The sequence below is a fragment of the Lithobates pipiens genome, unplaced genomic scaffold (genome assembly GCF_037356315.1).
Source record: "Lithobates pipiens isolate NorthernLeopardFrog02 unplaced genomic scaffold, aLitPip1_a1.2 Scaffold_8, whole genome shotgun sequence".
Classification (NCBI taxonomy): domain Eukaryota; kingdom Metazoa; phylum Chordata; class Amphibia; order Anura; family Ranidae; genus Lithobates; species Lithobates pipiens.
In genome coordinates, this window is record NW_027507903.1 from 104,089,406 (window position 1) to 104,114,516 (window position 25,111).

A 25,111-nucleotide genomic window follows, 5' to 3' on the forward strand; every position below is an offset into this window, starting at 1 on the left:
AATACATCTTATAGGAATTCAGTGTAAATGTTAATGACTACAACTTCCAGCATGCACAGCACCTCGATGACACGCCCCTCTGTGTGATCAGCCAATAGGAGGCTCGGGGGGGATTACACCAGGGAAGAGTTTGTTATGTAAGATTTGTAGGTAGTGTAATGGTCAGGATAGGAGGTGAGATCGCAGAGATTGGGGGAGATCGGTAAGTGATCGCATGCTGTAGGAGAGTGTATTAATGGATTGGGGGGGAGGGGCTGAGCCCAGAACAAGGAGGGGGCGGGTCTCCTGCACATGTCTGTGTTTTGGTGCTCATGGCAGTACATTCCTTGTAGTGCTATAGAGGGAGATCACCCTGATCTCTGTACTGAGGACTGGAGTCCCAATGCTTCCCATAGACTGCTCCTGATCTGCACTATAACCTCATGTACACTGTTTTTTTTTTATTATTATTATTTTACTTTTATTTTGTTAAACGCTTCTAAATGAAAACGCGGCATAACTGGCGTTTTAAACGTGGGTTACTATTTGTCAAGTTAAATCGTTCAGGTGAGGTTGTAGAAACGTCCCGTGTACATGAAGTCGTACAGTAACACCGATTTTTTTGTTTTTGACAGCAGTGACAGGAAGCAGGATGAGAGATTTCCCTGCATGAATAAATCACTAAGCGTTGCTTCAGAACGCATTGAAGTGTGCAGAAATAAGTCCAGACTTGTCTTGTTTAGGGCCCTTTCACACTCATCAGTTATTCAGTTCGAAAAAAAGTGGAAGACAAATTTCCCTTTTAAATCCAATGCAACTTCACACGGGTCACTTGCGTTTTTGACTGCTTTCGCACTGCGCCATTACAAAAACACAGAATCTTTTGCTTTTTCTTTTTTCAACTGAAAAACTGATCCCTGTGAAAGAGCCCTAATATGCCCCAAAATGCATCAAGCGGGACTTTTAAAAACGCAACTGATCAGCGTGAAGAATTTCATAGGATTTAAAGGGATGCATAATGCGTTTTTACAACAGAGCAGTGTGAAAGCAGCTAAAAACACGACTGAGCCCTGGGCCACAAATCGCATTACAATCGCACACTGTCCATGCAATCTGCTGCAGGTGTCAATGTTAGATAAACGACACCCCAAAACAGCTTAAACAGTGCGATTGCCAGAATCGGATCGAATTGGTGTGAACACTCAAGCGTCTATACTGTTTAAAATCCAGTAACACACTGGGGGTTATTTACTAAAGGCAAATCCACTCTGCACTACAAGTGCAAACTGCACTTTAGAAATTGCACTGAAAGTGCACTTGGAAGTAAAGTCACTGTAGATCTGAGAGGGACATGCAAGGAAAATAAAAAACAGCATTTTAGCTTGCACATGATTGGATGATAAAATCAGCAGAGCTTCCCCTCATTTCAGATCTACCCCTCAGATTTACAGGGACTGCACTTCTAAGTACACTTTGAGGTTCACTTTCATGTCAAGTGCATTTTGCCTTTTGTAAATAACCCCCATTATCTCACCCTGCTCTGCACATGCTCAGTTCTCTATTTTTCGTCATTTCCGAGTTTGTAGAGAACGATCTGCTGACAGCCAAAGTGATTGTAAAGGTAAATTTATAAAAATTAAATTACAAACATATCATACTTGCCTCCACTGTGCAGCTCGTTTTGCACAGAGTGGCCCCCGAACCTGCTCTTCTGGGGTCCCCTGGAGGCTCTTGCGGCTCCTCCCCGCATCTGATAACCCCCTCGGTGAAGCACTTCCCTGAGGGGGTTACCTTGTGGGCACGCTCCCGAGTCCAGCATTCGGCATCCATAGGCGCCGAATGCGGGACTCGACCCCGCCCCTGCTCACGTCATTGGATTTGATTGACAGTAGCGGGAGCCAATGGCTGTGCTGCTATCAGTCTATCCAATCAAGAGCCGAGAACACCGGGGAAAGAGAGACGGCGCGTCCCTGACGGGTCAAGTTCAAGGGTTCAGGTAAGTAATACGGGGGGGGCGGTCACTGACAGTTTTTTTTTTTCCTTAATGCATAGGATGTATTAAAGTGGAGTTCCGCTTAAAAAAAAGTAAAAAAAATTAAAAGTCAGCAAAAGCCCCACTCGTCTCCCCCTCCTCTCTGCAGCATCGGCATTGTAACTGTGGGCGCCTGGCTGTGGCTTTTTATAGCCGGGCACCCACTGAGCGTGCACAAGCTGCAACACGCGCCATGACTAGCCAGACAATCATCTAGGACCTGTGATGTGTCCCAGATGATTGCAGGGAGGGAGGGAGGGGAGAGGTGATCTCCTGGTGCCACGGTGCGCCCAGAGGAAGTGGGAGCTTGCCCATGAGGGTGAATATCTGCTTTAACACAATTCACAGAATCAGAGTGTTGTTGGATCAGAGTGATTGTTTGTCAGGCCGATCACATTTTTATATATTACATTTTACATTTGTTTTGAATTGCAGAAATCAGTTCCATTCATTTCCTGCTGCATCAGACACACTCACCATCTTGACTTCCTATAAATCTTGCTGCTTCTAACCAATCAGGTAAGATGTTATGGGTGCATTGCTGGCGTTTAGTGGACTGATGTATTTCAGGGGAGCATTCAATATACAAGCTAAAATTATTCCAGCTTACATTGTGCACTCCAGAGTGGCCAGGGACATTCAATGAGATCAGCTCCCTGACGTAATCATTTTATATTAGCAGAGACCCTAGGGAATAAAATGGCAGATGTTGCACACAGTCTTTGCGCAGCAATTTTGCAAATGCAATTTTTTTTTGTTGAAAAAAACTCATGAATTAAAAAAAAAAAAAACGCAACTTTGGTTTTGATGTTATGACGAACAAATAGATACCTGACATATCGAGCTTTAAAATTGAGCACACTCGCCGAATGGCACAAAAGTTTGGTGCTTAAAAATCTCCATAGCCCAGTTTAGAGTTACAGAGGAGGTCTTGTGCTTGAATTAGCACCTTGCGCTAGCATTTGCCATGATATCTTCCATGTAGTGTTTGAACAGCGCTTACGTATGTGGGTGCGACCTACGTATGCATACAAGCACTAGGGGGTGGGAGCGCCTAATTTTTTTTTTTACATTTTTTTTACACTTTCCCTTTTAATTTTTTGATCACTTTTATTCCTCTTACAAGAAATGTAATCATCCTTTGTAATGGGAATAAGGCATGACAGGTCCTCTTTACAGAGAGATCTGGGGTCTATAAGTCCCACATCCCTCTTCTATGCTGGAAAGCCTGAGGTTAAAAAAAAAATCAATCTCAGGCTTTCCAGCTTAAAAAATGGCAGTGTTTACTTGTGCTGGTGCAGGAAGTGGTTCCTCCGAGGGTCATAGAGCTGGCCGGGCACCATCTATGGTAAACTGCTGAAAGTGGATTCATTCTCCCGGCTCCCCGATCACACGGGAGAGATCAGAAAAGCGCCGCAGGGCTAAACAGCTGCTAAGATGGGTTTTTCATGTGGGGGAATATCTGGCTGAAAAAAGATATCTGCAGCTTTCATTCAGATATCACCACTTTAAGTCCTGGACGTCATATAATAATACAAACCACTTGGACCTACAGGTAAGCCTAGATTAAGGCTTACCTGTAGGTCCAAGAAATATCTCCTAAACCTACACGGTTTAGGAGATATTTGCTAAAAGACAGTGACAGCTGTCTACAGCGCATGCACCGTAGACAGCGGCATGCAGGCGCCCTATCACTGTTAGCAGCATGCCGCTGCGGGAGTGATGTCATCGCTGCTCCGGCGCTGTGAGTGGCCGGAGCAGAGATACCCGGAAGAAGATGGACGCTCCGGACTACAGGGGACAGCGGTGACATCGCTGGCTCCTGTGTCAGGTAAGTGACACATACTATGCGATGCATAGTAGTCCATTATGCTTTACCTTTGCAGGGAGACAAAGAGGAAGTAAACCCATCAGGGTTTACTTCCTCTTTAAAGCGTCATAAGATATTCCACATGGCAACATTATTATTATTATTATTATTATTATTATTATTATTATTATATTGGTCTGTCAAGTGTAAATGGCAATCAAACTACCCTAAAGCAATTTTATGCTGCGATGCTATAACTAAAGGTACAACTTTTTTTCCTTGTATAGAGCAGGCTTTCTCAACCTTTTAACCCTAGAGGAACCCCAAAAATATTTTTATGTTTTGAGGAACCCTTCCTAAAACCAAATCATCAGGGCTCAATAGGAACAATGCTCCTTATATTAGTGGCTAATAGGAAGAATGTCCCCCTTAAAGTGGTGTTCAGAATGCCACCCTTAAAGACAGCTAAAAAGATATTTGTTGTCATGCTGCTGGCTTTGCTAAGTGGTGCTGAACCTTCAACTCTGTAGACCTCATCAAATAAGTGGTTCATCAGCCACAGCTCAAGGAACACCTAGCAACCTCTGGAGGAACCTCAGGGTTCCACGGAGCCCTGGTTGAGAATGGCTGGTATAGAGTGACGAACCATTGGAACCCCTATATTAGGGTTTTATTGCTGTTTGTGCTCACATTAGGGAGATCCCTGTTTGTTTCTTATATATACTTTTATCGAAGTTAAAGCGCCCCCACCTCCACATTTGGCACCTTTTTAGGGGGGAGAGGAACGCCTCTTAAAGATGATCTCAAAGTTTAGGTGGTTATCAGAACCTAAAGGTTTATTCCATTTAATTAATACAATTAAAACTCATTTGATGAGCCCGTAAAACTTCTTCCCACCACCTTTTAAAAAGACTAAGATCCCATAGTTAGAAATATGTATATGTGAGCCTAAATGACTCGTTTCTCTTCTATATGTCTAAACCCCGCTTTGGATGTGATTTTTTTATATTTTATTTTTCCTGTTATTTTAGAGATGCCAGAGGGTCCTGAGCTCCATCTTTCCGGTCTCTTTGCAAATAGGGTTTGTGCTGGGCTACACTTTGCAGGCAAGGTGGAAAAATCTGCCGTCAGTAAAAACTCCGAAGTGCCGTTCAGCAGCCCAAAGTACACCATCAGCGCCGTGGCCAGAGGAAAGGAGGTCAAGCTGATCCTCACTCCGGCATCGGATAAGCATGAGGCCGCTTCTGTCATTTTCAGGTTTGGCATGTCAGGAAGCTTCAAATTCACAACAGAGGACAACCTTCCCAAACACGCTCACCTGCGCTTCTACACCAAAGATTCTCCGAGACGTGTTTTCAGCTTTGTGGACCCACGCCGCTTCGGAAGCTGGGAGTTCAATGGGTCGTGGCAGCCAGAGCGTGGCCCCTGTGTGATGACGGAGTATGAAAAGTTCAGGTGAATATGCAGAAGGGGGAATTGCAGAATTCCACTCCACTTGCAGAGTTTGTGATGTAATAATATATGTTTTAGGTAAAACCTCATGCACACTGGCCATTGGCACATGGGCATCAAATCCTAATGTTTCCAGACATTGTAGATTGGTGCAGTGCACTGCTGGCAGCATGTCAAATCTATGACAGACTGAAATATGTGGTGGCTGGATGGTGTACGAAGCTTGTGTTTAGGGCCACGTGTGCTCACTGATGTGTTCTCAGCAAGTTATAAGTCCTGGAATACATTCAGCCTTAAAGGTGAGTACCACTTAGTTTCAGCCTGTCATAGATCTTGACAAGCCGCAGGTGGCAGGGGCCAAGGCTGGATGATGCACCTGTACTTCCCAGGCTCCAAAAAAAACTTTCACGGGGCCTTAAAGTGATCTTAAAGGCAAGTTTTAAGAAAAAAAAAAAAATTACAAACATGTTATACTTATCTGCTCTGTGCAGTGGTTTTGCACAGACCAGCTCAGATCCTCCTCTTCTTGAATTCCCAGCTGGCGCTTCTGGCTCCTCCCTCCTTCCAAGTGCCCCCAGAGTAAATAGCTCGCTATGGGGCACCCAAGCAGGCTCGCTCCGGAGGTGCTTCTCTGTGTGTCCATTCACACACAGCCGAGGCTTGGCCCCGCCCCCTCTCTCACTCCTCATTGGCTCACTGGCTGTGATTGAAAGCAGCAGTTACTGCTGCTGTCTCAGTTAATGAGGAGGGAGTGTCCCGGAGAGCCAAGACTCTCGTGCACATCACTGGATCGTGATGGGTCTCAGGCACATATAAGGTGGGGATGCTGCACGTGGAAGGTTTTATTTACCTTAATGTATAAAATGCATGAAGGTAAAAAACTTTTGCCTTTTAGAACCACTTTAAATGGTAAGTTCACCTTTACAGAAAATCTGTAAGGTGAACTTACACTGAACCCCCTCGCCATCACCCCCCAGTCCCGCTGTATCAGTCTCGCAATCCTCCGCTGTCAGGCATCGGGGCGTCACTTAATCGGTCTGGGGATTTGAAATCCTTCTGGCTTTCTCGCCTCTAGCACTGACAGGATGGGCTAGACCAATTAGAATGCCTCCTTTCCGTAAAGGTTGAGTACAGATAGGAGATTAAGCTGCAGGGATTTAAAATCCTCAGACCAGTGAAGCGGTGTCCCAGTGTCTGACAGCACGGGATCACGAGACACTGGTAGAGCAGGACTGGGGGGAATGGGGAGGGGGTCCAGTGTAAGTTCACCTTACAGGTTTTCTGTAAAGGTGAACTTGCACTTTAAAGGGGTTGTAAATGTAAATGTTTTTTCACCTTAATGCATTCTATGCATTAAGGTGAAAAAACATCTGACAGTGCCTGCGCCCCCAGCCCCCCCGTTTTACTTACCTAACCCCTTGAAAGTCCCGCGCTCGTCCCCCGATGCCCTTTCCACTGTTCAGCCTGGCCGCTGATTGGCTGGAGTGGATGGATGGAAAGCAGCGCAGCCATTGGCTCGCGCTGCTATCAATCACATCCACTGACGCGGGGGGCGGGGCCGTGTGATACAGTGAGCGGCAATAGCCGCCGGCTGTATCACGGGAGCGCGCCCACAGATGCTTCTCACCATGCGAGGGAGCTCACATGAATGTGAGAAGCACCTGCGGGAGGAAGCCGAGACAGCCGCCGAGGGACCCCAGAAGAGCAGGTTTGAGGCCACTCTGTGCAAAATGAGCTGCACAGTGGAGGTAAGTATAACATGTTTGTTATTTAAAAAAAAAAAAAAATTCACTTTACAATCCCTTTAACCACTTAGGACCAGGCCTATTTTTCAAACTTGTTCACAAGTTCAAATCTTTTCTTTTTTTGCAAGAAAATTACTTAGAACCCCCAAACATTATATATATATATATATATATATATATATATATATATATATATATATATATATGTTTGGGGGTTCTAAGTAATTTTCTTGCAAAAAAAGAAAAGATTTTGAACTTGTAAACAAGTTTATATATATCTATTTTTTTTTTCAGACACCCTAGAGAATAAAATGGCAGTCATTGCAATACACCGTATTTGCACCGGTCTAACAAGCGCACTTTAAAAAAAAAAAAAAAAATGCACTTTTTTGAATTAAGAAATGAGACAACAGTAAAGTTAGCCCAATCTTTATTTTTTTATTTTTTTTTATTGTGAAAGATAATGTTATTCCGATTATTGATACCCAACATGTCACGCTTCAAAATTGTGCCCGCTTGTGGAATGGTGACAAATTTGACCCTTAAAAATCTCCATAGGCAAAAAATCTCTACAGGTTACCAGTTTTGAGATAGAGAGGAGAACCTTTGCTAGAATTATTGCCCTTGCTCTAACGATCGCGGTGATACCTCGCATGTGTGGTTTGAACACCATTTTCATATGCGGGCATGACTTAAGTATGCGTTCGCTTCCGTGTGCGAGCTCGACGGGACAGGGCGCTTTAAAATTTAGTTTTTTTTCTTAGTTTTTTTTAATAAAAATGGGTCACTTTTATTCCTATTACAAGGAATGTTTACATTCCTTGTAATAGAAAAAAAAAAGCATGACATGACCTCTTTAATCTGAGATCTGGGGTAAAAAAAAAATTTCCCCTTTAAGACCATTGGGAAGAAGTGACGCTTGACATCGCTTCCGTCATCCAATGTTATGGAGCCAAGTGGGAGCCATCTTTCCCTCACTCGGCTCCATGCTGCTGAGGGGATAGGATCGGATTGGGCAGCACAGTGGTGTAGTGGGTAGCACTCTCACCTAGCAGTAAGAAGGGTCGCTGGTTCGTATCCCAACCACAACACTACCTGCCTGGAGTTTGCATGTTCTCCCTGTGCCTGCGTGGGTTTCCTTCGGGTACTCCGGTTTCCTCCCACAATCCAAAGACATGCAGGTAGGTTAATTGGCTTCTTTCCAAAATTGGCCCTAGTATACGAATAGGGACCTTGGATTGTGGGCTCTTTGAGGGTAGGGACTGACATGAGTGTGCAATGTACAGGGATGGGGACAATTGTAGACACTCCCTCAGGTTGAACTGGATGGACTGGTGTCTTTATTCAACCTTACTAACTATGAAACTATGGATCGGCTCTGGTATTCGGCGGAGATGACCTGAACAGGGCAGGAGGGGGCAGCTCTCCCTTAGCACTCTCTGTACACTTTCTGTAAAAGTGATCTTGTGGCGAATCAGCCACAGAGACCACTTTTATCTGAGAAAGGATCGCCTGCCCTTGAAGAATATACTGGGGTTATGGCAGCTATATTCTACATCAAAATACCAACGTACAATGACGACTGTTTGCGGGAAGAAGTTAAGGTGTTGGGGCTGAACTGCCACCAGAGTAATGCAAAGAGCTGCTGCCAGTTAATGAGGACATTACAAAGTTCTGTACTAAGGCTTTGGGACACGTGTGAGACACGTGTTGAGACACGTGCAAGGGACAATAAACTATAAACGTCATGGGTGGAAGGGTTTGCTCCAGCTGTGTTGCAGATGCAGGCCATGCACAAACCCTACTTTTATACTTTTATACTTTGTCTAGAGTATGTATGCATTGTGTGTATGTACTGTGTGTATGTATTGTATGTAAGTTAAACATTTTTCCATTTTCATTCCAGGGAGAATGTTTTGAAAAACTTGTCTGACAAAGCATTTGACAAACCAATATGTGAAGCTTTGTTGAACCAGAAATATTTTAATGGCATTGGCAATTACTTGCGAGCGGAGATCTTGTATCGGTAAGCAATTTTAGGTTTACTATACTGCTGATTGAACACGAATGAAACAAGCAGATCCTTCTTCCTTCTTTTTATTTTATTTTAACTAAAGGTATAATAAAACTGAAGCGAGTAAATCAAGGAGTACATATTCCATTTGTATCTTTCTGGTTGTTATTTTTTGAGTACTTTGAATTCAGTGATCCTTTGTTGTTTTTGGCCAGGTTGAACATTCCACCATTCATGCAGGCTCGTGAGGTTCTGGAGGCCGTCAAGCATCAAAATCAGGTCAGAAGAAATTATATACTATTGTGACTAATAATAGTCCTGATTTTTAAATAATAACAACAAATGATATACTTGGTGTCTTGATGCTAGTTTATGAATGTGTTTTGTTGTATATCCCGGGACTGACTCCCTCCTGTTTCCATAGAACAGTGACCATTCACTCAGCAAGAAAATAAAAATTAAGAAGGAGAATCCAGACCTTTTGCAGCTCTGCAACTCCGTTCCATTGGAAGTCCTTGAGCTGGGTATGAGGAGAATCGCATTCTTATCCAATAATAATCTGCAAAGTGGTAAAGCAGTTTTTGCAGATCACTAACACTTTGCAAGCCCAAGTGCACAGCAGAACTTCCTGCCATGTCGGATTGTTCCAGATAAAAGAGACGTTTAGGATTTTTTTTTTTTAAGAATCATACTTACCTAAGTGGATGCTGCATCCATTCCTCACCGGCTCTAAGAGTGAGAACTGAGCGATCAAAGACTGCTGATCACTTGGCTCTCAGTGCTCCGCGAGCAGAGAATGGTGACTAGCCCATATACTCTCCCCCACCCCCGCTCACTGACTGGAGCGCTGAGCTGTGGAGGGGACAGGAGCGGCTGGCACAGGCTCTCGGCACCGCACTGAGAGCCTGAGCCAGGCGCCAGTCCAGGGTTCTGGGTGGATCACGATCTTATGGTCACGATCTTTCCTCAGCCTGGACAGCTCTGTGTAGTCAGCCGACAGCATTCTTCAGCCCGCTGTTGGCTGAAAACAGGTCACAGGAGTGTAAAATGAAGTGTAAAGTGATACACGGGAGAAGTACAGCAAAACGAGCTTTGGCTGTACTTCTCCTTTAATGAGCTTTGGGACCTATTGTCATGGTCCCAAAGTTAAAATTGGCCATACATGGTTAGATTTTAGTTTGTACAGAAATTATTCTTTACAACAATCTTTCTTGCCATCATTGAGTAAACTAATTTAGGTTTAATTTCAGCCAGACCTGCTATTTGAATGGAATCCCAGATGTTCAATACCGGGCACTTTCATCCCCTTCCTGCCCACGCCAATTTTCATCTTTCAGCTCTCTCACATTTTGAATGACAATTGCGCGGTCATGCTACACTGTACCCATATAAAAATGTTATATTTTTTTTGCGACAGTTCAAGCTTTCTTTTGGTGGTATTTATTCACCAGTGGGTTTTTAATTTTTTCTAAACAAATGAAAAAAGTCCAAAAATTTGTGGGGAAAAAATAAAGTTTTTCTTACTTTCTGTAAAATATAGCAAATAAGTAATTTTTCTTCACTGATGTACGCTGGTGAGGAGGCACTGATAATCAGGACACTTATGATCAGTGCCCCGATTATCAGTGTAAAGAATGTACTGAGAGCTTTGCCGGTTATCCGCTCTCCTCTCCTCCCACAGACACAGCGCGTGAGGAAAAGACAGGAGATAACCGGCAAGTCTCTTTACATGTGACTAACTGTGATTGGACACAGCCGATCAGAGCTCACCACAGGGGCTGTGGTTCTGGGATGACGTTTATGGACACCCTCCCAGAACTACAGAGCTGTGTTATAGCCGTCTTTTGGCTATAACGCAGTACTAAAGTGGTTAAACAGGTTTTGTAGTAATATGTATGATTCTTCTCAAATGAAAACCATATTCAGTGGGCAGCACAGCGGCTAAGTGGTTAACACCTTCACCTAGCAGCACTAGGATCATTGGTTTGAATCCCAACCACAGCACCTACCTCTCTGGAGTTTGCATGTTCTCCCTGTGCCTGTGTGGGTTTCCTCCGGGTACGCCGGTTTCCTCCCACACTCCAAAGACATGCTGATAGGTTAGTTGGATCCTGTCTAAATTGACCCTGCTATGTGTAGGTAGGCATGTGAGTTAAAGACCTTAGATTGTAAACTACTTGAGGCCAGGGACTGAGGTGAATGTAAAATATAGATGTGTAAAGTGCTGTGTCAATTGACAGCGCTATAGAAGTACCTGTAATAATTATAAATTCACACTTTGAATTTTGTTAGTCTGAGAAAAATATTTACATCCCGTTCCTTCAAATGTTCTCATCATTAGAGTAGAAAATGAACATCAGCAGTTACCACAAAACTCTACATAATGTGTATTTTGCTGAAAGTATATCAAGGATGCAGTAAGCAGGATTTTTTTTAACACAGCGCACCTAAAACACGCTGATATGAAGAAGGCTTTTTAGCTAGATAAAGAGCTAGCTCAGGGACCACAATACTTTTATGTGCAGCTATAAATCACTGGTTTGTCCTGGTCATCAGCTGCTGCATTGGATAACATGGAGTACTGAAGATGGCGATTTTGTAGCCAACACCAAATGCTGCAAAAAGTCAATCACTCAGAGACTGAGCTACAAATCGCTTTTTACAATTTTTGCAACACAGACCTGTCATTGATTGTAATGCATTATTTTCTAGCAACTTTGCTGCTGCAAAATTGACAGCGTTTATAAGGGGCCTTGAAAAGAAACCCTTTGTTTGCCAGGATAACTACAGGGCTTACTTCACGCCCTCACTACTGAGCAGCATATACCCACTTTTATTCACTCCTGTGCTGCTCCATTTGGCTATCAGGACCAGAGTAAGATATTGTCAAGTAAGCTCCAAACTCATGTCAGAGCTCACACTATAGACTCCTCCCTTTTATCCATGTGACAGCATTGGACCAATCAGCATGCACCTAGGGCTGTCAGATGGAGAGAGGGGTGAGTTATATGCTTATCGTGATGGAGCAAAAAGGAGCAGAATTAATATATTAATTTTATATATATATATATATATATATATATATCTAAAAAAATTTAGGTTCGCAAACGTTTTAAGAGTTTACTGTTGTGATTTATGTGATTTAGGATTTATCAGTTTTACTTTAAATCAGTAAGAACTTAAAGCGGAAGTAAATCCGTTGATTTAATAGTTTCAAAAAACAGTTAAATTCCCGGCATGCTGGAAATGCTAACTGTCACATGGGTTGTGCGTTCAACCAAACTGTCAAACCATCTAATGGCTGGTGTCATAACTGATCACACATGCAGTATCATTACAGTTACAGAGGCCAAGATGGCAGCTTCCATGGCTGAAAATGATAGGCGGGTTTACTTACACTTTAAAATGACTGATGCATTATGAGAAAAATTTAATATATGCAAAAGAAAACTTGATTTGTTTTTTTAAATAACTTTAACATGGTTTGTATTAAAAATTAAATTTTAATGTAATGGTACTTGTGTTCAAAATATTACTGATCAACCTTGGAAAAAATATAGTTTTTTTACTCCTTGTTTTTTTTTTTGTGTGTTTTTTTTTTTTTTTTTATATATTCCCATTAAAATGCAAAATTAAAAAATTTTCAGAAGACGTTAGGGTTACAAGAAAGCCCTGTCCCCCCCCCCCCAAAAAAAAAAAAAAAAAAAAATTATTTATAGATATCTCAATACTTGAATACTACTGAATACACACATAGCTGAAAATATGGTGTGGTCCATAGGGGGTAAACGTGTGAGCGCAGAAGTGGATGTACAGCTGCGATGGGTAGCTAAGTGACACTTTTACAGTGCCCCACATAGGTAAAAGAATCTCACTGTAAGCAGGAAAACAAGGACAAGCTGGGGAATTAACTAAGCTTATAATGGTGCAGGAAACTGTCTGGAGTGCCAGGGGGTGGTGGATGGGGCGAGGATGGTAAAGAGATGGGAGCATGCAGATAAAACTCTCCATTCTCTGTGCTGCCTGTTGCAGACATGGCAGAACAGAGAACTGATAACTCCTAATTACCAGCTTGCATCCTTTTTATTAATTAGCAGCAGCATCTGCTCCATTTTTTTATGTTTAGAAGAGTGGTGCAAAATCTTTGTTAATTGCCCCCAATGTGTTTTTAAGTAATCTGTATTAGAAATCACTGTAGTAATAACTGATTACATAACATATTTTCCTTAGGAGGTAAAGGATATGACCCTGATACTGCAGTTGACTATACTGCCTTTGGAGCGTGGCTGCAATGTTATTTTGTCTCTGGAATGAAGACTATGAAAGACGGCAATGGGAGGACCATCTGGTTTCAGGTAGGAATCTTGATGTCTTAACCACATCCAATACTGGGCACTTTCACCCCCTTCCTTCCCAGACCAATTTTCAGCTTTCAGCGCTGTCACACTTACAATGACAACTGCGCGGTCATGCTACGCTGTAACCAAATAAAATAGAACTTTCTTTTGGTTGTATTTATTCATGACTCCATTTTTCATTTTTTGCGATATAAGCGGAAAAAGAGCGGAAATTTGGAAAAAAAAAAAATATTTCTTTCTTTCTATTGTAAAAGAAATCCAATAAAATCGATTTTTGTCATGAATTTAAGCCAAAATGTATTCTGCTACATGTCTTTGGTAAAAAAAAATCCTGTTAAGTGTATAATAATTGTTTCGTGTGATCACGGATATATGTGTGCAAATAATCATTGGCACTTGTGATTTTACTCTTAAATCTGTGGGTGACAGGTGTTTTTATGTGGGAACATGTGTTTTGGGGACGTGTGTTTTACATTGTGTACATGTTTTACATGTGTGTTTTACACTGGTGATCAGTGTGTAAAAAGCTGTAAAAAAACAGCTCATACTCTCTGATCACCAGCCGGCTGCAGCGATCTGCTCTCCTCTCCGACAACTTCTGTGTGAGGAGAGCCAATTACCTAGCAACTGGCTCTCTGTTTACATCACATGACTGCTGTGATTAGACACGGCCGTCCTGCCGATCAGAGATGTGCCGTGTCCGGCTGACACGAGTGCATCGGGATCGTACCGATGCGTGGGCACGTGCGTGATCCGCCTCCTTCTGAGGGACGTTCCCGAACATCCACTTAGGAGAGAGCGCCCACCCAGCCGTTTATGTGCAGTGGCCAGGTGGGAAGTGGTTAAAGGATATGTAAAGGTTCAGGTTTTTATTTTTTTATTTTTTATTTTTTTTGAAAACAAACAAACATGTTATACTTACCTCCTCTGTGCAGTTGGTTTTGCACAGAGAGTCCTCCTCTTCTGAGGTCTCTCAGCGGCACTCCTGGCTCTTCTTCCCAAGTGCCCTGTTAGAGAAGAGCTGTCCCTCGGGGCACTCCTGCGGGCATGCTCCCGTGTCCTGCTGCTGCTTCCATTGACACAGACAGAAGGACTTGGCCATGCCCCCTGGCTCCCACGTCGTTGGATTTCATTGACAGCAGCAGGATCCAATGGCTGCGCTGCTATCAATCTATCCAATCAGGACCCGAGACACTGGCTAGAGCTGGTATGTTCCTCCCCATTGTTGGAAAGACCAGGTTCGGGTAAGTAAAAGGGGGAGCTCTGGGGGTCTGCTGCATCACAGGAGGTTTTTCACCTTAATGCATAGAATGCATTATGGTGAAAAATCTTGAGGGTTTACAATCCCTTTAAGGAAGAGGAAATGATTATGCCTATATGACATATTGTTGTCATGTTACTGTTTATTTAAAAAAAAAAAAAAAATTCACAAGAAGATGTAAAGAGTTTGGGTTTATCTAATGTTGTCTCATTACAGGGAGATCCGGGTCCACTTGCTCCAAAGGGTGAGTTTACATTCCTTTTACTGCTAATAGCATCAAAGTTCAGTCTTTCTGTTTTGGATCTAGGATCCAATATCTTGCATCCATTCTGTGCCTTTATCTGAGATGATTGGTATACAGGAATTATATTATAGCCCAACAGTTTGTGCAGCACTTTACACAATAAAGATAAAGACTCTTTCAGGGCAAAGTAAAAAGGTTCACTTAGCGAACCAGCTCCCCATCAACATACATACCTTTCCTTTGCCACTCCTTGACTAATGATAGTTAAGTGAAATGCCTAAATGCATTGCTAAACTTGAATTGCATACTGTATGCTGCTGCATGCAGGTAATGTACACACAAAGTTTTAATTAGTTCACATCATGCTTAGATCTGCGCACTGTAACAGTAATGGGCCTTGGTTTAAGGCACATTTGAGCTGTCCCCTGCCAGCAGCTGCAGAGTGGGACTTTTTCTGTCTGTGTGGAAGCAGTGGTCCTTCTGCAGAAGTCTAATGGGCCTACTAGTGGGGAAGACCTATACATTTGCAACCAGCAAAGCTTATGGTCCCTGTGGGACCTCTGCAAAGAGATTGCTGCTTCCACTAAGAAAGCAGAGTACCCACTGTATAGTATGCTGGTGGGACAGGCTTCTTAGTATATTATTATTATACAGGATTTATATAGTGCCAACATTTTACGGAGCGCTTTACAATATAAAAAGGAGACCATACAGTTATAATACAATAAAATACAAGAGGATTAAGAGGGCCCTGCTCAGAAGAGCTTACAATCTAATATCTACCCAAACTGTAGCTGCTTTTTAAAGAAAACAAACATTAAGGCTTTGAACACCTTTTGCTTTGCTGTATCTGCTAACATTTATAAACTACTGCTCTAATTTAATAAAAAATATTAATTTGATCTTTTAGGGAACAAAGTAAAGAAACCGCGTAAATCTTTGGTTGTAAAACCCAAACCAGTCAAGGTATGTGCTGTGGTGGAAATCAATTCTAAGTGTTTGCTGATAGAAGGATAAATTATATCCACTTCAATTTCTGTCATATAGATGTAACAGGAAGCGAGAGGGTAACTTTACAGGGGAAAATCACCCCATAAACAGTTGTCTTTGAAATGGGAATGAGCTCAAGTGGGTTTGGACATGAAGCTGAACTTGCCTGGACTATCCCACCGGGAAATTGACAGCCAATCATAGGAGGCGGAGGCGTTCCCCATCCCGCGACTGCATCTATACAAGGCTGTCAGCTTTGACCGCTTCCCAGAGTGATAGGTCAGGTGGGTTTGGCTTTCCTTCTAAAATTACCTGAGCTCATATGTGGGGCAAGATGCCGCTCAAAATGTACTCAGTGTATGGCCTCAGCCATTGCTGCTCTGACCGCAGCTTCTGAAATGTTTTGCCCTGCTTATTGGGGCTTGGTCACATCTGAACACTGGGTCGATTTTAAGCAGTGTCTTACCCCACATATGTCCACGCCTCTGAATTAGTGCCTGACGCCTGCTCCCACTTTCTGAATACCGGAGAGGACACCTCTTATCTTCCAGCTTTGATCGGCGCTCCAAGTTTACACGTGATCACACCTGAGCTCGTCATTGCTTGGGAGCAAGTATCCATTTTTAAAAGATTTGCCTATTCAAGTTCTTAAAATTTTGTCTTTTCCCTCACTTTTCATTCCTGGTGACACCACTGTTCAGGACAATTGGAGAGACTTAATAAATAAAAATGTGGGCACTGTTTCCTGCAACATTATTCTGTGTGCCTATGGTGGCTGAATGACTTACCCCCAGGGCTTACAGAAAATGTGTTTTCATTCAACCTGGACAAGGACTACGTTTGTGGGGGACAGCAACAGGAGCTGTTTTTTTTATTTTATTTCATTTACCCCCTGCAGGGCTATTTTTTTTTATTTCACATTTTATAAGCTGGCATTGCGCTTTAATTGGCTCCTCTGTTATTGTTATGACATTTTTATACATGCAATCTTGTGAGTTACCATATTACAGATTGCTACTTATTTAGGCCTTCAAGAGGATGTAACCCTAAAAAAAAGAGAGATCATGTTCCCTTATAGCAAGTTAAACAGCACAGTGCTTGTGTTGTGTAATCTGTACCTTTCTATGCTGTAAAAAACATGGTCGATCCTGCCTGTTTCTGTCTCTCTTATTGTGCTGACCACAGCAATCATAGCTGCTGATCCATGATACCATGGTCAGGTTATGTGCCTCCATCATCTCGCTGCTCTCCTCTCTCCCCCTCCCTCCCTGCCTGTCAGCTCCTGTGTTTGAGCCGAAATTCCCCCCCCCCCAGCACTATTAGTAGCTGGCAGTACAGATAAATAAAGATTACTGGCAGCCCCTCTGTTCTGCTAAGCCATACTACACTGTGTACGTTTGTATAAAATTGTGTCTGTATATCCCTTATTTCAGTTTTTCTAGCGGGTCATGTGACCTCCGGCTGATCGCCTCCCCTGATCTAAGGGCTACTGCGGGAGGGGCTGAGCGGACAGCACAGTGGTCATGTGACCTCTTGACTGATGTCAGAGAGGGATTTCGGCCCCTCCCACTGTAGCCCTTAGATCAGAGGAGGACAACGGTCGGAGGTCACATGACCCGCTAGAAAAACTGAAATAAGGCATATACAGACACAATTTTATACAAACGTACACAGTGTAGTATGGCTTAGCAGAACAGAGGGGCTGCCAGTAATCTTTATTTATCTTTACTGCCAGCTACTAATAGCGCTGGGGGGGGTAGATCGGCTCAAACATGGGAGCTGACAGGCAGGGAGGGAGGGGGAGAGAGGAGAGCAGCGAGATGATGGAGGCGCATAACCTGACCATGGTATCATGGATCAGCCAGAAACAAACTGAAATAGGGTATTTAGAGGCACAATTTTATAAAAACATGTACACAGTGTAGTATGGCTTGGTATACAGAGGGGCTGGCAGTAATCTTTATTTGAGTTTACAATCACTTTTAAGGTTGAATTTATACTGTTCCTGTACCAGGGATTAGCTCAGGCATGTTCGGATACAAGTCCATACCTGCCTGAGCTATCCCACCAGGAAGTTGTTACTGTGGACATCCGATCATTAAAGGCTAAGAAATTTCCACACAGCCACATGTATACATGTTCCTTGTACACATGTGACTACAAGACTGGGAATGCCTCAGCCGCTTATGATTGGTAACCCGCAGCAACAGTTTCCGGACAATAGCTCAGGCAGGTATGGACTCCTATCCGAACATACCTGTGTGAATGAAGCATGCATTGTAAGGCAACCATGTAACTATACACAAGTCTTGTAGGTGGCTTTTCATAAAATAGATGGGAGTTCGGGCTGATATATAAATAAAAGCCCAACTGAACTTCCAGTTCAAATTGGCTAAATACTTTCCAGGTGCATCAGAACAAGTCTTTCAGTTCATTTTCCTTTTTTTTTTTTTTTTTTTTTTTTTTTTTTCAGTTTTAGGCCTGGTTCATACCTATGCAGGTTGCAGTTTGCATACAGTATTTCTGGTGTATTTTGCATTTTTCAGTACACATTTTTGATCCATTAAAGTCGATGAAACCAAAAACCAAAAAATTGGTCCCTGGCCCTTTCCATAAAATGCACAGATGTGAACATGACCCATAGGAAACCATGTTAAATAGACTGTAGTGTGTTTCTGCATAACTAAAAAATGCATAGGCATGAACCAGGCCTAAGGTCTGACTCAGCACAGGACTTATCGGACTTCTAAAGAGAGACCACTGCTTCCTTACCATTAGCAAGGGTCCTTCACAGCATGCTGATAGGCTTTTCTTCTCAGCCTGTGTCTGCTTTCTAAAGAGAACAAACTGTAAATCTTGGAACACCTTTGGTTTTGATGCTATTTGAATGCATTTAGCTGATATAAAATTGACATTTAGTATGGGCTATAAAGTAAACCTGTCATGAAAGAAACAGGAATAGCTGCCATTGCTGAACTATCTGAAAATGCTTGTTTACTGGCTGTTACTCTTGCTTCAGTGCTTTGAATCACTGACCTGAAACAAGTGTGCAGATATTCTGACTTGACTCCAAGTTTTATAGAATCTGCATACTTGTTCAGTCAACGGTTCAGAGCATATTGAAGCCAGTGGGTCAGCATAACAGCCAGGCAACTAGTTTTTTCAGAAGGAGGATAATAACGGCATTCCCTTTAAATTTTCCCTCAAATTTACCTTAAGCTTCCCTCTGTTCTACTATTCATCTGATCTGCAGCCTGAGTTGCCCTAAGTGTTGGAGGTCTTCCAACAGACATTTATGGGCTTGGCTCCTAGTAGAGATCACATGGCTGCACAGAGACAATCTTGCTTAGACTGGAATTTTCATTTTAGGAGGCAAAAACACAGATATGAGTACAGTTCGCTTACAGAAATAAATGGCTTTATATATCCTTTAAATATTTGTGAATTTGATGATTTATATAAATTTTAACTTAGGTTTGTCTGCTTACACCTGCAGTAGCTTTAAAAAGCCCACAGATAAGGCTGAATGTTGGCCCGATCTGACTGGAACGGCTCCAGCATATTTGGGTAGTGTCAGATCTTGTCTCCAAGTACTGATGATTCTTTATGATGGGCTACTGTTCATGAAATCCCAATGACTCACATTACTACTGGTCCATCCCTATAAATGGCGAAAGTGGATTAAAGGGTTAGTTCACAAAAAACTGCCTATATAACTAAGGGGTGTCTTTAAATAAAAACAAACTATGCAACTCTGACTAAATTTGAATAATGCCCTTGCTGTTGGTGTAGACCATTTAAGTACCTCCTGAAACCTAACTGGAATACTTCCAGGACTTTGCTAAGTGAGGCCTAGTCCTTGCTGCTTACCTCCACCATAATAAGAGTGAGCTTTCAAACACTGAGCTCACACCTGTGATGGTGACGGAGAGTAGTATTTACTAGGCCTCACTTAGAAATGCCATAGAAACATCCTGGGAATATTCCAGTAAGGCTGCAAGAGATATGTAAATGGACTACACCCAGTGACGGCTGGTGCTCCATCGGTCGGGGGGGAGCATCAGCAGACAGACCCAACCCCCAGCAGACATTACCCCTCCGCCACTCCAGCCCGCCACCCCACAATAACCCTCCCCCATCACTCAAGGCAGCTTGCCAGGCCCCCCATCAGCCCTGCACTTACCGCATGCAGGTCACGGCGGCTGCTTCCCCCCTCTGTCTCCTCTGTGTCCCAGTCATCACTTCTCCTCCTGGCCAAAGGGGGTCTATGGACTCCTGGCCAATGGGGTCTATGGACTCCTGGCCAATGGGGTCTTTGGACTCCTGGCCAATGGGGTCTTTGGACTCCTGGCCAATGGGGTCTTATGACCCGCTTCCTGATTGGCCAGGAGGAGAAACAGGATGACATTCGCGAATATTAATTTGCTAATGTCATGCAAGAGGGTGGGCGCCTCAAGTCCACCTTTTTGAAGTCAATTAGAGCCTCAGGCTCTAATCATTTGTTTCCAAAAAAAAATCTATTGAAATCAATGCGTCCAGCACCCTGCATGTAGATTGGTGGCCGGAGGCACGGATTAGGGGGGGGCGGCCCATACGCCCCTTATAAGCAGCCACCACTGCCTACACCCATAACAAAGGCATTATCCAGCTTTAGTCAGTGCTGCACAGTTTGTTTTTATTTACAGACGCCGGTTACCTGCATAGACAGTTTTTTTGGTAAAGGTGAACTATTAAGTTTCAAGAGCTCACATATCTGTTGGTCCATCCCTATGAATGGGTAATGTTCGTTAAGTCCCAGTAACTCCACATTCCTATTGATCCATCACGATGAATGGTTAATGTTTATTAAGTCGCAACGACTCACGTTCCCATTGATCCATCACTTTTAAGGGCTACCTCCCTTGCCAGTAGGAATGAGCAGGAGCCAGGAAGAAATTAAAAGGTTTTGTATAAACGGGCCTTTAGCGATCTGCCTGTTAGAACAGCTTTGTATTTGGTGACATCTGAAGGCCCTTTGAGGCTGCTGCAGGTATATGCCGACACCACTAGGTGCATGGACATTATACCCGCAGCAGTTTTTTGTGTTTTGCTTTAGAGAGAGTCTCTTTAAAACAGCCTTCGCAGATTTATAAGATAACTTCAGCTTTAGTAACATGTTGCATGTGTATATTGTGTATACCTCAGGTGTAACATGTAACAAGCTACTATGCAGCAACTGATCGTGGGTGCAATGCTCTGCAGTCTCCTGGGGGTAAAAAATAAATAAATGCACAGTTTTTACCTTCAAAACATGTGCATTTACTGTATTATTTTTAAGGTGTAACCCACTCTCTGCCAAAAGGTTATGTGCCCTCCATTAATAGATAACAGGAAGGCAGACATACTCCATTACTAATCTATATTTGCCTTGTTAGGTTGAGAAGACGGCCTCTAAAAGAAAAACCTTGACTGTGAAACAAGAAGAAAAACTGGAGATTGATGGTGAAGAAGGAGGAGGGGAAACGCAAGCAAAAAGGAAGAGGAGAGTGAAAGAGGAGAATGTGGTTCAAAAAGAGGAAACAAAGAATGTACAAAGAGCAAAGAGGATACCGAGAGGGAGGAAAACCGGCAAAGAGCCTAAGAGCGATGTGAGCAGGAGATCATCTCATCGAGGTTCTGCACGGAAAACTCCTTCTAAGAGAGGCAGCGCTACCCAATCAAAGACGGAAGATGCCGCAACCCCAAAACCCAGATCTCAGAGGCTGAAATCTGAGAAGCCCCAAAAATCTCCAAAACCTAGACCACAAAGACTAAAATCTGACATGAGCGCAACACCACGAAATTCTCCAAAGGTGAAAACGCGAGCAAAAAGAAAATCTAGTGAGTGTTCAATTAATATTACTTTTTGTTCCTTTTTGCTTCTGTTGGAGGTATACATAAACTAATTATAATAATAATAGTATACTTCATAATGATGGTGTTATTATTCATATTTTTATTAATATTAGCATTATTTGTATCTGTCAGATTCACAAAACACTAGATCTAGTGGTCCTTTAATCCAGAATCCAGTGCTAGTGTAGACTATGGGGGGGGGGTTGTTATTAAAACTGGAGAGTGCAAAATCTGGTGCAGCTCTGCATAGAAACCAATCAGCTTCCAGGTTTGTCAAAGCTTAATTGAACAATATGAAGTTAGAAGCTGATTGGCTACTATGCAAAGCTGTACCAGATTCTGAGTGCTCCAGTTTTAGTAAATCAACCCCTATGTCTAAAGCCGCGTACACGCGATTGGATTTTCTGTCAGGAATTGTGTGATGATAGGCTGTACGCTCCATCAGACAATTGTTGGCCAACTTTCCGTGGACAAATGTTGGATGGCAGTTGTATAAATTTTCTGCGGACAACGGCCTGTCGTCGCATTTTCCAAGCGTGTGTACATAAGTCTGTCAGACAAAAGTCCAAAGTACAAACACGCATACATAACCGGAAGAAAGGACGAGCCAGAAGTGGTCGATGTTGTAAACTAGCGTTCGTAATGGAGAATTAACAATCGTGACGTGGCAAATAATGAAATCTCGAAATGCAGCGCACATTCTCTTCTTCTTTAATGGGATAAAAATGAAGCTGCTTTGCTGGTGATACTGATGGAGTTATGGCAAACGTATTTTAAAAGGCTTTTATTTTCTAGTGACATCAAGAATAATATTATTATGCTTGTTTTATTTATTTATTTATTTTTTGGGGCAAGTTACCACCATTATCCCCTAGTTTTTAAGATCAAAGATACAACTATGTTGGTGTCCCTTGTTAATTTTACATTGTATTTTTTTAAATGTAACTACCTACTCCCAAACTGTCATTTGAAGTAAAACACATAGCCAAGTATTATTCTCCACAATTTTTTTATTGTGCATTAAAAAGAGGAAAACAAATAAAACTACACATGCTATCTGCCAATAGAACTTAACCAAAAAGTGCATTCTATGCATCCAAAAATATAGAAAATATACCAAATCAAATCATTATTCAACCAAAAAATAGAATAAAAGCCTCATGCATGTGTCCTGCTTCTTAATATAGGGGGTCAACAGTGCCAAGAGTTAGTGAAAGCAGGGGTCTGTCATCCGGAGATAATTCCAAAAATCATCCGAATTATTCTCCTGGAGCTCCTGCAGCAAAGGCATATGACATAATAGGTCATGATTAATAAAGCAACCAATTTCTGGTCCAATAAATTTTCCTCCTCCTGTTCCTGGACTGGACTTGGGTCAAAGCAATAACTCCAAGGCCAATAATAAATAACACGTTATCTCCTCCGATTCCGCAACATGTCTGGTTGACGAACGGCCGTTCAGAGACAAACTGGAAAACGCAAAATGAAAAGCGTGAATTGACACCAAACTTCTACTAACACAAAATTAGCAGAAGGAGCCCAAAGGGTGGCGCATGACAATTGAACTTCCACGTACTGTATGTGTTTTTCATTTGGTTAAGTCCATTTAGTCAAAAATCTAATACTAAAAGCAAAAGAAAGTTTAAACTACTCTCGAACGACATTCATCAAGCCAATTTTAAAATGTTATGAATTTATTTCTAAAAACTACTAGTATATAGACAGTTTTAGGGTATCTGTATATTTAAAAAAAAATTATAATGGTATTTTTATATTCAAAGCTCCGTGCCAACCAAACATTTTATTAAGCTTTGAATAGAGTCTGGAAAAGTTAGAGGCTTTGTCGAATATTATTTTATTTATTTATTTATTTATTTTGAGGTCTGCATTCCTGCTGGGAAGATTTATATCCGCTTTCTGTCAGGGGTAACATTTTAAGGCAAATTAATGGGAGTACAGACAAAAACACATTCTAAGTAGATTCAGGAAAAATAGGGGAAGGGTTAAATTTTTCTTTTTTTTTTCTTTGTGCCTTCCTATCCTTGTGACAACTGCACTCCCCCCATTTCTTTTATGGACCACAAATTGAGGGAAACCTGTTCCCTTATAGCAGAATAAACAGCACAGTGCTTGTGCTATCTAATCTGTCCCTTTCTATGATGCAAAAAACCTGGTTGATCCTGCCTGTTCCTCTTAGTGTGCTGACCACGGTAATCATGGCTGCTGGTCAGCTTAGGTGCCTTTGTCATCCTGTTGCTCTCCTCTCTCCCCCTCCCTCCCTGCCTGTCAGCTCCTGTATGTGTGTGAGCCGATCTGCTTCCCACCCCTCCCCTCTCACCCTGCTGCTATTAGTAGAAAGGTAAAAAAGATTACTGCCACCCCTCTGTTCTACTAAGCCATACAACCTTGTGTATGTGTTTGTATAAAATTGTACCTTATTTCAGTTACTTTCTGGTTGGTCACATGACCTCCGGCCGTTCTCCTCCCCCGATCTAAGGGATGCAGTGGGAGGAGCTGAGCCAACAGCACAGCGGTCACGTGACCTTCCCAGCTGATGTCAGAGGGGGATCTCGGCCCCTCCTGACGTATCCCTTAGATCAGGGGAGGGGAGTGGCCTGAGGTCACGTAAGCGGCCAGAAACAAACTGAAATAAGGTATTTACAGGCACATTTTTTATACAAACACATACACAGGGTAGTATAGCTTAGTAGAACAGAGGGGCTGGCAGTAATCTTTATTTTACTTTACAACCACTCTAACTCCTCTTTACTTAAAAAATTGAGACTTTACATATAAAGTAAAATTAACTTTATCCTCCTTATTCTAAACCTTTTATGTTTTTTGTTCCCTCCTCAGCTGTACGCGATGCAGAAGCCAAGACTTAGATGCAGATTCTATAAGCCTGGTGCAAGAAAAATGTAATCTGTTGGCCTTTTGACATTAAATATGTGTTTAAGTGCATTTTAAATGTAAACTAGCTTTTGATTAATTTGCCTTTTTCTATAACAGATTTTATGAAAAAAAAAAAAAGATTTATACAAGTTTAATAAAATACACTTTTTTATCATTGTACAAAATGCCCTGCTGTTGTTTTTATTTTGTGGTTTTGTGGTATCTTCTGAATAGTTCTGCCCTGAAGTAGGGAGGGATGCTTAATCCCATCAAAGTAATGCAAATCAGAATTATAATGGAATGGATGGGTAAGAGGTGATGATTAGACCTGCTGAAGGAAAGTAAAGTGAGGTTTGGTGTGATATGACTAGCAATGGTATGCTTTTGGCACTAGTTAGTATCGAGAACTAGACATAGGGGAGCAGCATACTTCAAGAGGAACTGCAGTCTGCTCACATAA

General features: G+C 42.3%; 1 protein-coding gene across 1 annotated transcript; it reads left to right on the top strand.

Moving 5' to 3' along the window:
- Positions 1-91: 91 nt before the first annotated feature.
- Positions 92-24,836, top strand: NEIL1 (nei like DNA glycosylase 1). Its single transcript, XM_077473050.1, has 11 exons — positions 92-202; positions 2,447-2,530; positions 4,853-5,276; positions 8,925-9,044; positions 9,248-9,311; positions 9,457-9,556; positions 13,263-13,387; positions 14,868-14,895; positions 15,806-15,861; positions 21,300-21,744; positions 24,616-24,836. The coding sequence occupies exons 3-11, from the start codon at positions 4,855-4,857 to the stop codon at positions 24,642-24,644; spliced, it is 1,389 nt and encodes a 462-aa protein (XP_077329176.1). The 5' UTR covers positions 92-202; positions 2,447-2,530; positions 4,853-4,854; the 3' UTR covers positions 24,645-24,836.
- Positions 24,837-25,111: the final 275 nt, after the last annotated feature.